Consider the following 14,044-nt stretch of genomic DNA (forward strand, 5'->3'; position numbering starts at 1 on the left):
TATGTGGATTTCCTTCTGACCAAAACATATCTGGATAAAAATTGTGCTTCAATAGTTTTTTTCATATACTTATGGCCAAGAAACTTATTGATGATAAAATTTCTGCTTAGTCACCCAGAATCCTATGCAGTGAGGGAAAGGGATAGTTAAAACTTCTATTCCTTCTTTTTTTATGAGTATAAAAATAGTCTGATTTAGTAGGTAAAAGAACTTGGGTGAGATTGGTTTATGGCACTATTCTTAAAGATTAGTTGTGGGTTTTTAAATGCTGCAGTTCTGCAGCTCCTAATATTCTGAATATTTCATTGTTTATCGGTGCTAGATAGTCGGCTACATTTGACTTAACAAAAATAAAGAAAAGAATGCCAACAAATTACAGTAGAAGTGACAAAGTGACGAAATGAAAAAGTTTTAAATCAATCAAAAGCCAAAGTTTCTAGGTGGTAATGAAATTTGAATGGTTCAGACTTTTTTCACCGCAACAAAAAAAACAAATAACATTTATAGTAACAATTAGGTATCATGTAATGTGGTATTTATATAATACGAATGATTACTGATAAGTTTTTTTGATTTTCTGATTCCAAAAATACATCTTGCTTTCTATCTTTTGCACTCAATTCTTTTACAATCGTTAAAATCGTTAATGCGTATCCTACTGTGGAAATTAAGCATGTTTAGAGATACTTTGATTTTCTTTTATGCTATTTTTTTTATTAACCTTATTTTTGTTTTATCGACAAGCCTTTTTATTACTAATCTTTGGTCTAGAGAAAGAAAAGAAAATTCAAATCTAGTCTAAATTTTCCTCTCTGACTTCGTGTGTAAGAAGTAGGTATATTATTAGAGGATATTAAATCATTTCTTCAAATCAAGACCGAGAATGGGGAAATGAAGTGAATTGTCAGGTTGAAACCGTGATAGCAAGTTTATTAAAAGCTGGGACAATGTGATTTTTGGGTACTTGAAGAGACAAAGTTAACTGTGTTTTTGTTATGAAGACACTGCAAACTTTAGTAGTAATGATCCTTGTTACGCATTGGTCATTTTAAAGGAATTTTATTTATTGTTTTCCCTGTTAAGATGTCTTTTTTTTGCAACACCCAAAAAGTCCAATTTCTCCATCAACTTGAGATTTAGACTTTTAGCATGTAATTCAAATCTTCCTATTTTCCGCGAGATGGTATAGAAAAACATCTCTGCTTCAATTTATTTGCGGTCATACCTGAAATAGAGCGTACTGAGAATTATCCACTTTACTACTCTTGACTGTACCTCAATTGCAATGTTTGTTTTTGTTAATCTTATATATATATATATATATATATATATATATATATATATATATATATATATATATATATATATATATATATATATATATATATATATATATATATATATATACAAAATATTTTTATTATAGCTTTTGTGAGTTTATGCCCCTGATGCCGACGTTGAAGCTACCCAATCTTGTGGCATCTTGTTTGCGAGAAGTGAACCTTCACCCCGTTGTTGCTGTTAAAATGTCTGAACCTGAAAAATGGCAATTGAATAGATGGATTTACCTTACACTGGAATGCGGTATGCTCATAACGTACTTATTCTCCACTTAAACGAACACTACCTTGGATTATATTAGACTTTATTACATTTAATGTTTTGTATTAATATTGGCCCCCCCCCCCAAAAAAAAAAAGTATTGTATACCGTAGTTGCGGTATGTCCTTGATTCGTTGACTTATCGCCCCTCTATGACAGTATATTGTACAGGCAATATCTGTGAACACGAGTTGACATCAATTGGAACTAAAAACGAGTTGACATCAATTGGAGCTAAAAACTAAAATATGTGATTGTCAAACACTGCTACGAGACCGGCGAAACCAAGAAAATCAACGCCTGTTTCATACATCAGTTTCGATGTGTGAAACCCTCTTCAAGAACAGTATTCAGAATGTGACAAAAACCCTTTGAGAAGAAAGGGATCATGAATTTTGGAAATATCCAGGTTGATCTACACGCATGAAGAGTCTCTTCTTCACTATACATTTTGTGGCTTGCAAGAATGCATTGTTAATGGTCGCTTATTATGTAGTCCACAGCTCAGATCTTTTCTGTGGGTGGCTGATAAAGATTTTTGGATACATAGGACTTAGTACCAAAACTGATTTTGAAAGAGTGCCAAAATTCAAAACTTGAGCCCCTCCCACTGTTTTTTTAGGGGGGGGAGTTGGGATTTTTCAAGGAATGAATTCCATTAGACGTCTGGGGATATTTTTAGCCATCATTCAGAAAGTCAGAGCTCTCAGTATGTGTAGAAAGAAGCAAGGAAAAACTCTTTACTATGCCTCAGCGACTGCAGGGAGCTAAATTGGGGCCTTCTTGATGATATCTTCTAAAATGAGGAAGAAAAGCCCTGGGATTCCATAAATCTGTTATGATAGTCGTTCTAATGGTTAATAAGATCTGTATAGATGATGATTCATCTCTGGCTAAAAGCTGACAAAAAAGGTTGTATCAAAATCTGCGATGGGTTTCCTTTCACTATAAACTTCTTCATCAGACGTTCTTTTACTTCTTGCAGACTCATTAGCGAGCTTGATTATATAAGTTTAATCAAGTCTAACCTTTAATGGGCTCGTAATAATTCTCGAATAAGGGATGAGGCCCGCATAGTAGTGTGAATATAGTCTAGTTTTCCTACATGAGTCATTTACTTCGGTTCTGAAGAGGATGAATGTCCTCCAACCTTCTTATGCGTAAGTGTAATTGCTGCACTCTGAATTTGACCAACATAGAGTTAACGTATAATTGTTTTTTGTCATAACGGTGTTTTCTTGTTTCTCGCTGTTTAAAGGCAATCAAGTTTTTCCACGTACAAGGATACAAGTTTCATCAACAGATTTTCTAGGGCATTTTCCGTGATATTTAAGGTCTAGTAATATAAGATTTTTAATAAAAACTAAATTAGATTATATAGTAGACTTTTGATGAATATAGTATAATTGAAGCCTAATTAATGCATTTATTAGAGCAACACTACTTTTATTGTTCCTGCAATATAAGAGTCTTTTCTGAAAAGTCGTCAAGTGCTTATCATCAACAATCTCTTTCTTTTTTACTTCCTCAAAATTTAATACTTAGTGCTTAGTCTAAAAATCTGCCTTAATACTTCCGAATATTGATAAGATCCTGATTTAAGCATCCAATTATAAATCTGGTTGTGTCATTGTCTGAGCATAACATAGAGTTCGTAGTCAAATTTGTGAAGGAAAATCTAAAATCCTACGACACTGCTGCCAAATTTGCAATCTGATTGTCAATGAAAATCTGAAATCCTGCGATACTGTTGCTAGATTTTCAATCCGATCGTCAATGAAAATCTAAAATTTTGCAAAACTGGTTTCTTTTTTTTTTCGTCTCTTGGTTGTTGAGGAATTTATTGCGTATTTTAGTGTAGCAACCTCCCTAGAGCTTAATAGTTAATCATTTTTATATATTTTGTTCCTTGTTGTTGTTTTTTTTTTACGAATTAATTCTATCTCTCAGGAACTTTCCTAAGTTGGAACTCAATGTACTTTTTTTTTCTAATAAATTAATTCTCTCTTTCAAGAAATTTCGTAAATCAGAACTCAAACAACAAAGGGAGATAAAACTCAACGAAAAAAAAAATTCAAACGAGACTGCGGCCAGTAGAGAGAAAAGAGATGAAACACTAAAATAACGTGGATATTTCGCCTGTATCTAAACTAGGTGTCCTCAGCACAAGATAAAAAGAAAAAATACTAAACTAGAAACAAATCAAACCACCACCAATAATAATAAATACAATTGTCGCTACCGATTCACGTAGGGAAAAGAAGCTATTAGAGTTACTTCAATGAGAACATCAAAGCAACTGAGGAAAAATTATGAAAATTGAAACTAAGTTAACTATTCGGTTGCGAAATAATCCTCTTGTTAGCTAATATTGAATCAACTCTTTTTGGTCCAGTAGGTAATCTTGTCCCCTTTTGGTTATGTAAAGTTTTAATTCCATCATTGACTATTGGTTCATTTTTCAAAAGGCAATCATAAATTGGGTCAATATTTAAATTCCCCGTGACTCTATTTATTGAAAGATTAGCAAACATATGTTTTTTAATTTCTATAGCCTCCCTCGCCCACTAAGAAAAACCCCTGTCATTAGAAATAGCTCTAGCCTCATCAAATTGTATAAAATGTTCAGGATGAAAGAATGATGTTCAGCCAGAGCCAAAACAAAAGTTTCAGGAGGTTTTCTTAATTGTAGGGTTTTTTTCTATTGAGTGGCGATGCTCAATAAATCTTTCAATAAATTGTTGGTGAGTTCTACCAATATAAAACTTTCCACAAAGCAAGGAATTTTATACACCCTACTGACTAAATCTCCTCGGATTAAATCCTTCCCAGAATTAAGGAAACTACCTAATGGTCTCACTGATTGGAATCAAGTATCAGTGTTATGTTTACGCAAAATTCGCTTAAGCATCTCCCCCAAAATAGGTACATAAGGCAAAGAAATGAAACTTTTTGGCTTATTTAATTCTGTACACTGTGAAACTCCAATAACCCTATTGTTATGTTTAATGTGTCTATTTTTTATTATTTTATCAATGAATTTAATCGGGTAACTATTACAAAATAAAATATCCCTCAAATACAACAATTCAGAATCTAAAAACTCCTGGGAACAAATCCTGAAAGCTCAATTCAACCAGTGCAATCACAACCCCTCGTTTCCCCGAAATAGGTTGTCACGAATGAAAGTTCAAATACCTATCACTGTGTGTAGGCTTTCTATATGTTGATAACAGTAAATGGAAATCACTTTTAATCAATAGGATATCAAGAAAAGGTAGTTTGTCATTTTCTTCAAACTCCACTGTAAATTTTACATTTTTATCAAAACCATTTAAATGTTTATGGAAAAGGTCTAAGGACTCCAAACCGTGTTTCCAAATGCAAACCACATCGTTCATGAATCTGCCCCAGAAACAAGGGGAGAGCCCAAAACTGTGTATAGCGGAGGTTTCAATAGAGTCTATGAAGAAATTTGCCAACAAAGGAGAGAGAGATGCCCCCATAGCCAAACCAAACACTTGTTTGTAAAATTCACCTCTAAAACCAAAATAAAGAGAATATTCTTTTGCAAGGATAACCAACTTCGTAATGACTTCAATCTCCAAACTAGCCATGGTCACATCTTGTATCAAATCAAAGCGCTTTTGTAATTTAATCCTCAATATATCTTCGCACTATATAAGTGCGACTATATTCTTATATATCTTTTGGGGGAGATGCTTAAAACGAATTTTGCGTGGACATGACATTGATACTTTATTAAGTATATTCTTAATATATCTTTTGGGGGAAATGCTTAAACGAATTTTGCGTAAACATAACATTGATACTTGTTTCCAATCAATGAGACCATTCGGTAGTTTCCTTATTTCTGGAAGGGATTTAACCCGGGGAGATTTAGTTAGTGGGGTACATAAAATTCCTTGTTCTTGTGGAAAGTTTTATATTGGTAGAACTCACCAACAATTTATTTAAAGATTTATTGAGCATCGCAACTCAATAGAAAAAACACTACAATTAAGAAAGTCTCCTGAAACTTTTGTTTCAACTCTGGCTGAACATACATTCTTTCATCCTGAACATTTTATACAATTTGATGAGGCTACAGCTATTTGTAATGACAGGGGTTTTTCTTAGTGGGCGAGGGAGGCTATAGAAATTAAAAAATATGTGTTTGCTAATCTTTCAATAAATAGAGACACGGGGAATTTAAATATTGACCCAATTTATGATTGTCTTTTGAAAATGAACCAACAGTCAATAAGGAAATTAGAATTTTACATAATCACCAGGTGACAAGATTATCTACTGGACCAAAAAGAGTTGCTTCAATATTAGCTAACAAAAGGATTATTTCGCAACCGAATAGTTAACTTAGTTTCAATTTTCATAATTTTTCCTCAGTTGCTTTGGTGTTCTCATTGAAGTAACTCTAATAGCTTCTTTTCCCTACGTGGATCAGTAGCGACAACTGTATTTATTATTACTGCTGGTGGCTTTATATGTTTTTAGTTTAGTGTTTTTTCTTTTCATCTGTGCTGAGGACGCCTAGTTTAGATACAGGCGAAATATCCGCGTTATTTTGCTGTTTCATCTCTTATCTCTCTACTGGTCGCAGTCTCGTTTGAGGTTTTTTTTTGGTTGAGTTTTATCTCTCTTTGTTGTTTGTTGTCATGTCTGGCCAGTTCGGCTTAAGAACTTTCATTAAATCAGAATTCAGTAACTCAAACCTTGTTAATAAGACTTCTTTTCTTAAAAATATGTTGCAAGACGGGGGTAATCTAACTATTTTTAGTTTTGTAATTTCCTACGAAAAAAGTATAAACGTGAATCAATAATAGTGTAACCAGGTCTAAATATGAACGATATCACTGCTATAAGCTCAACTTTGAGCTATAGAGCTTCTAACTCTGTCATAGCTGTATAGGCCATTGAATTTTGTTGAAAATTTTTTTTGACATTTCTTTTCCAGGATTATTGGATTCAAGAAAACGAACTGGGAAGGACCTTGCATATCTTTTGCGACATTTAAAGCGATTTGTGGCTGGTACAGGAATGGATTTACCAGGGATATTTGTCATTCTTGCTGAGTTTCTTTTAAATTGGGATGGTTTAACCTTCAGGACTGAGCTATTTAATTTGTTGCCATATCTTCCAATACAACTTGCCAAGTTTGAAGGTAAGCCTCTGTTGATTTTTTTTTTTTATTATGGTAAAATCTTAGCCTAGAAATAAATTTTGTCATAACCTATTATTAAGATCCTGGTGGGCACTAGGTTTCAAATTTTGTAGGCCCGATAAAATGGACTTTAACTACAACTGACAGGGGACATAAATTGCCGTTTTTCGTAGCAATATTGAGAAAGATAGGAGAACAATATTAGCTACTACCAAACCATGTAAATTAAGATACTTTCGTGAAATTTACGAAACTACGTTCAGTCAGATTTTTTTGTCTTGATTAGGTCTTGACGTGGGACTGCACTAAATTTTATAAGATTTTAGTTTAGGTGAATGACTGTATTTTGCAACTCTGTGCAGATTTAAAAAGGAATTGAAGATAGAAAAGTAAAATGGAAAAATCGAATATTTGTAAATTTTGGACCATCTTAGATTGGGATATACCACGCCTTGTAACTAATAACGAAAAAATAAAAAATTATTCACAGTTTCGCAAAAGTACTCTTTCAATGTCTACGTGAATACATTTTTTTGATCTATTTATGGATGCTATTGAACTGCTTTTGAAAGCGTTCAAATTCTTTCGAAATGAGATAAGTTGAATTCAGTATTGGTAAATGTCACTCTTGAATAATTGGCATGATTTTATCTTTCTTCTCTTTCCGCAAATAAATGTTCTTTTACGAGCAAAATTCTCAATCAATATTAGCGACAGTTCAGGAATGTCTCTGGTAGACGTATGATTATCAGATATATTTTTATCTATTAGGGAAAATCATTCCCATAAAGCATTGGTAATGTCAAGTATTAGTAAAGAATCAATGTGGTAAGATTGAGGTAATATGTGGTAAGATAAAAGTATCAATGTGTTCTCTGTGAACGGCTAATAGAAAATTAAACAGATGGTAACACAATATTTTAAAATATCCAAAATTGTTACAATAGAAGGGATTCTAGGTTAAATTTTAAGTATGCTTGCAGTTTTCTAAACTGTTGCACTTGGAATACTCATAAATTTGGCTAAAATCACAAAGTAATTTTTCACTGTATTCTTTAGAGCTATTTTTAGTATGATGATCCAATTATTTGAATCCACAAATTTGAACTTGTGCTCTGAGATAAAGTAACTGAAATCCTGATCTGTAAATGTTATTTTTTAAATTTTCACTTTAATTGAGTAACATTCAAAAATTTAAGAAAACGAGTGTGTGGCGTGAAGAAGCATTTCCAGGTTTCGCCCTCCCCTCTAACTATGAAAAATTGATTTATAATACCCTTTTGGCTATTTAGTTGCTTCCTTGGATTTAATTTTGAAACACGAAATTTGAGAAATTAAATTTCTTTTTCTTTAAATTTAATCTGCATTTTGAAGCCTCCGATTTTATCTTAGATCTGGATTTACCACACAACTTTGAGATTTATTCGATGTGTTTCCTTGTAGATATCAAAAAGGGTTTACTCAATCCTTTAGTTAAGATGGCTAGCTACGGTGATGAGGCCTTCAAAGATGAAACACTGCGGTGCATTGGGCAGTTGATCGTACGACTGGTAAATTTTTGGCTTCTCTATTTCTTTCTTTTAATTTATATTGGAACCAAAAGAATTGACTTATCTCAGAAGACGTACGTTAGGTGGAAAGGAATAGCGGGATACTATTGTGAAATACTGTCTGAAACTAAATGATTATGGTTTCTAAATAAGAAGCTTTTTAGACACGTGAACGATCGGCTTTTCGATCATTTAAGTCCTAAGAGACTTTCCATCAATAATTAATTTAATAAATTTTTCATAAGGGGCGTGCAACAAGACTCATTAGTGCTCAGATGACAATTTAAGCTAGTTAATTAATTTTCTGTGGTAAGCCCTTTATACCCTTGTGGAAGCAGTATAAATGATTGAAAAGAAGGATAACACCTTCTTTAGATAATTATGCGTATTCAGTTGACTTTTTTTCTGGCAAGATAAACTAGATTTACTTTGACATGGGACTGTGAACTTTTGCAGCAAGCTTTGACCGGTGAGTTTAGTTTCGTGTCTTAAGCGCTGATTAAATGATCTAGCTGTCAACCTTCTGAAGAGTTTTTTTCTTGGAGAGAAGAAAAAAATTATAATATGTTCCACAAAGACGATCTCATAATACACTGTATCTGGCTCAAGTCAACTTTAGCGCTGTTTTCCTGACATTGTTGTTGTTACTCTCGTTTTTGAGACGTTCTGCATTTGAGTCTAAGTGTATACCCCCCTCCCCCAGTGGAAATTCCTCCATACGCAAAATTGAGCAGCCAAAGAGAAAGTACAAAATAGGTACCTCAAAATGTTGATCAGATGTTTTAGAAGTAACAAAAGGACCACATATCACAAATAATTTTAGCACTGGGGCTAGTTGGCCTCCAATCACTTTCGGCTTATAAAAAAAGGGACTAGAACTCTGTAAAATGTAAACGAGGACAGCATTTGGGGGGTTTCGAGGAGCGACACCATTACATTTGTCTGTGATGATTTCTATTTGTTTTAAGTTTTATTTCATTTTTCATTATGATTTTATTTTATTTTAGGTTTTATTACTTCGTTCATAGTATCTGTTCTTTTTGAAGTTTCATATTTTACACAGCTTACTTGTGCTCTAGTACTACTACTGCCAGCAACCGACTGCAGAACTAACCCGCTTCAAACCAACACAGCTGTGTATGCTCCTCCTCTACCCCAATCTATTCAAAGACTCACTCTTCGCACCCTCCCATGTAGTTCCTATTTCCTTAAATCCTTTCTTATGACCTCTTACCACCCTATTTGGGAATAAGGTATATTTTGTTTGGCCCTCAAAGATGGATGGCCTCCTAACCCTGGGATATGAGTTTGGGAAACTCTTAACAAGTCTTTCAAAACGTCTGAATTTGTAAGTCAAAATGTTAATATGGTAGTTATCTTTCAACGTCAAAATATTAAATGTCGTAATTCTCATATTCTTTATATCATCAAAATTGCTATGGCATCAAGAAAAGCAGTGGGTCCCACCATTTCGGGTCAGGGACTAATATCTTCTTCTTAAGCATGCACAAAGTGCTAAAGCCGGCTTAGAACTGGACAATTAGAAGTTCCTGGGACCTTTAGTTGAACGGAGGCTTTGTAGAAACCTGGGCCCATCTTGATCAATTCGACTTGTCATTACAACTGGTTTTCCGCACATGGCAGTACACTCCTTTCAGTAGTTTACGTCCTACAATAGCAGTCTCAAGCCTTTCCCCTCCTATTTATTAGATATTAATGCCAGAAAACATTACACCGAAATAAGGAGGCAACCCATAATAAACAACAAAGCTTGGAAGAGACTATTAAGCCCAGAAATGCCTACCAAACCAAACAAATTCCCCCCATGAATGATCCATTTTTCAAAATCTACTGTAGTGTTTTGCCGTTTACTAGGTTATAATCTCATCAAGGAGCACAAAACTTCAAGGTTACCGTGCAGCTTTGTTTACAGTCACAGATCTGGATAGAAAAACTCGTGAAAGTTCCTCCAGGATGTCATTATGAGGCCACGCAAGCAGTGTTTCTCTTTTAAGGATAGGGACGAGGAAGGAGCTTCTGGTAAAGTAGAAACCCCAAACCTTTTCACAAAACCGGAATAGCTCCAGCATTTTACGCTCAGCCTGTCCCCGTTAAGGCTTTTCTTATAGTGAATTATGCTCGTTAAGTTTCAAAAGCATTCTTTAGCTTTCATGGAACTTCTTATGTTTTAAATTTAATATGGAAAGAACCTGAAAAATGAAAAGAACCTGAAATTTGGAATCCTGCATTGGGACTCATGACTAAGGCAATAGATGAACCATTGGTATCCCACTTCCTGAATATGCTACACTTAATAAATAGCCGTCTGTTTCAAATACTGTTTAATCCAGACGACTCTAGTGGTTTGGCCACGTACTATCATGCTCTCATTAGACGATAGTGAAGCAATTCATGAAGCTCCTCCGCTACTGTCATCAAGAAATCCAGCTGTTCATGACGAAAATGAGTCGTGAAGATAGACTGGAACCTTGTCGTGGTTTCAGAACTGTGGATTTAGATGAGTTAGAGAATGGTTGTTGATGACTGAAACTACAGTTTTTCAAGCTGGACATTGAAAAAAAAAAAAGGTGGAATAGCTTAAGATTTGTCTCATCTCGCTTTAACTTGCGCGTTAAATTTCCTTGCAAAAATCTTATTCAGTTCTTAACAAATGCTCCTTGATCTAATTACCAGTTTCTTGTAAAAGTCAAGAACATTACTAAGAAGCGGATTTTTTTCGTATAAAATGACCAAAACCACTCTCATTAAACCTCTCATTAAAATGCCCACTAAAAAAATTGTCTACTAATGGTTGAGATAGGTTGCGAGACAGTTGCAAGGCCCACCAAATCGCTAAACCACGTTCCTTCAATATCCCATTTATTTTACTCTCGTCCATGATATTCACTCAGAGGAATTTGTAAATTCGTTGCTTCATCAATTTTTTCGGTGATAAAGACACATCCTTATATGAACGAGGAAGTATGTAGCTTACTGAAAAATGGCAAAGGATATCGAATGAATTGGGAAGCTGTCATTTTACATTGCTCCTGTGAATTTGGTTTATATATTTGCTAGGCTTAGTAGGATTACAATTATTATAAAAGCTCTTTGTGTGTTTGTTCATGTTAACTTTTTCTTCTTTTTCCAAATTGTTTTCTTTTGCCTTTGTTATTCTTTTTTTGCTTTTTTCTTTTGATTATTTTATCGAGGAATTTATTGCGCATTTTAGTCGCTCCCTACAGCATAATGACTAACCATTTTTGTATATTTTGTTCTTTTTTTGTATATGCTCTAATAGATTAGTTCTCTCTCAGTCTGTTTTCTTTATGATAAGCCTTTTTTTAAAACAAATTAGTGCGGATAAGGCTTTCCCCACAGTTCTAATAGTTAGGTCCATCCATAATAGAGATCAGCACTGGGCAAAGATCTTGAATATATTAAGTGCCGGCTCGTGGCGCGGCCACTATTAATGTTACCAACACTTGTAATGAAAATAGATCTATGTTTGTCTTACTGTTCCTCATCTAAGTTCTTTTTTTTAGATAAAAATCATTCGTTGCTACAAATCAATACAACTTCAATACTACAAATCAATTCTGTTTGAAAGCATACTCCTTGATTGTATTTATTTATCTGATATCTTTTTTTTATCATACAGAGGTACAAGAGTCATTTAGAGGAATTAAATGACCCCGAATTGGTAAAGAAGAACTCCAAGAAACATTATAGATTGTCGGCCTTCTTTCAGTACACATGTAATTTGTTTCTTTCTGGTCCTGGAGCTGGCTACCCTATCTTCAGAAGGATACTTGCTGAATATGCCTGCGTAAGTATAATGTATTTTGGTGAACCCAATATAAATTTGTCTTTGATTCACCTAATTTTTTTTCCTTTAGATATCTTTTTTGTCATTCAGCTTCATTCGGAACACTTGTAAAGCAGTTGTTTTTCGGAAAATAATCATATTATTTAGATTTGTCATAATAGTTGTAAAAATGGAATAGAAAAGTTATTGATGATGTATTAAAATTGTGGATTACAGTTCTACAAATCAGGCAAAATGCAGTTGTTTTTAAGTCTCTTTAAACTCTTTTGGAACAATTATATAGTTTACAGATTTTTGAGCAAAATATTTTCTTAGCCCTTTGATGAAGCGGCTTATTTAAAACAATTAAATTACTAGAATATGTGAAAGAAATAGCAAAAAACATGGTATTTATTTTGGGGGGTCCCAAAGCTTTCCAGTTAAATTGTTAGAATTTGTTGAAGAAAATACAAAAAAAAATGAGTGGTTTATTTATGGGGGAGTGGTCCCAAAGCTTTCCAGATATGCCTTAGATAGAATGAATATGACTAATTATAATTAATTACCGATGATATATCAATAATAATTATATTATACGTAATCCTGATAATGACAATTAATAATTATTACAACTTTAGTTGCACCTACAATAATTCAAGGAATTCGAAGTGCCAATGAAAAGTTTTGTCTGATATACGACTTATTTTATAATTCATGTTGACCTAAAGTCAAGTTCAGAATAAAAGAAAACTTGTAATGGTCAATATCTTGTGATTTAATTATCTATTAAAGCTGGAGTGCAAAATTGGTGGTTTCTGGGAGAACAAGAAAAAGACGCAGCCTAGATGTGCTTTTCACTGCGAATAGATAATTTCTTTACAAACTTAAATTAATACATACAAATGAAATATTGATTTCCCTAAGGTAAATCATTTTTATGGAGAAGGCTTATTCCAGATTGATATTTAATGAATGTAAGTGTTTTCAAGTTGTTCAGAAATAGTGGAGATCGTTTTTTTGTCGGAAAAAACCAGCTCCTATGATGAACTCTCGTTACACCGGCTTTTTAGAATATTCTTACCTTTAACTCCGGTATGAGGGTAAGTAACTGCAGAGGCCAAGAGTAATTCACTGAAAATTCTATTCTTCCTATGTCTTGTACACCTTTTGCGTCTGCATCAGGAAATCTCGTCATTCAGCTCCGAAGAGAAGATATGCATTTCCTGAAAATGAAATTATATCTTGGTGATGAACAGCTTAAAAGCAAATGAATGCTCAAGGTGCATCAGAGGAAATTATATCATTGAAAATGGCATCTCTCCAGTTTAATGCCGCTTTCATTGAATGCATCTGGATATTTAGGATTGAATAGGTAACACAGGGTTGATCCACCATGGAATGCATTTAGTAAAACAATTTACAGGATCTATAAATCTAACACTGTCAGCTTTATAAGTAATATATCAATCATTTTATGATATTAATTTAAAAAAGTTTCATTAAGCCAGAATGAGCAGAAATAAACTCAAATAATCTTCCAATCGTAAGACTTTCACTAATTCCTATCAATAAATAAATGAAACTCAAAACGAACAAAAATTACAATTAATAGTCGACTCAAACTCAAAACGAGCAAAAATTAATATGTATAGGACCCATAACCCCCATGCCCTCTCAAGACTAGAACATGATTTGTGCTTTACTGAAAGAAAAAACAAACGACCGTGAGAGTTTCTATATATCCCAAATTATTCGCCTTAATATCCTTAGTTTTAATAGCAATAGCATTAATTGTAGTAGCTTAAGTTTTAGTGGCAGTATTATTAATAAAAGTAGTAATAATAGTATGAGTAGAAGGAGTAGCATTAACATGCAAATGTTTTCTTTTGGTTAGTTCAAAAT

General features: G+C 33.5%; 1 protein-coding gene across 8 annotated transcripts in view; it reads left to right on the top strand.

Annotated features, from left to right (window-relative positions):
* LOC136025072 (uncharacterized) overlaps window positions 1-14,044 on the top strand; it is a 70,915-nt gene that overhangs the window by 41,422 nt on the left and 15,449 nt on the right. For all 8 annotated transcript variants that reach the window (XM_065700772.1, XM_065700777.1, XM_065700778.1 and 5 more), the window contains exons 8-11: window positions 1,427-1,584; window positions 6,578-6,784; window positions 8,228-8,334; window positions 11,996-12,163. In XM_065700772.1, coding sequence (XP_065556844.1) covers window positions 1,427-1,584; window positions 6,578-6,784; window positions 8,228-8,334; window positions 11,996-12,163 — 640 coding nt within the window. The remainder of the gene's footprint in view (window positions 1-1,426; window positions 1,585-6,577; window positions 6,785-8,227; window positions 8,335-11,995; window positions 12,164-14,044) is intronic.

This window comes from Artemia franciscana, chromosome 3 (genome assembly GCF_032884065.1).
Source record: "Artemia franciscana chromosome 3, ASM3288406v1, whole genome shotgun sequence".
Classification (NCBI taxonomy): domain Eukaryota; kingdom Metazoa; phylum Arthropoda; class Branchiopoda; order Anostraca; family Artemiidae; genus Artemia; species Artemia franciscana.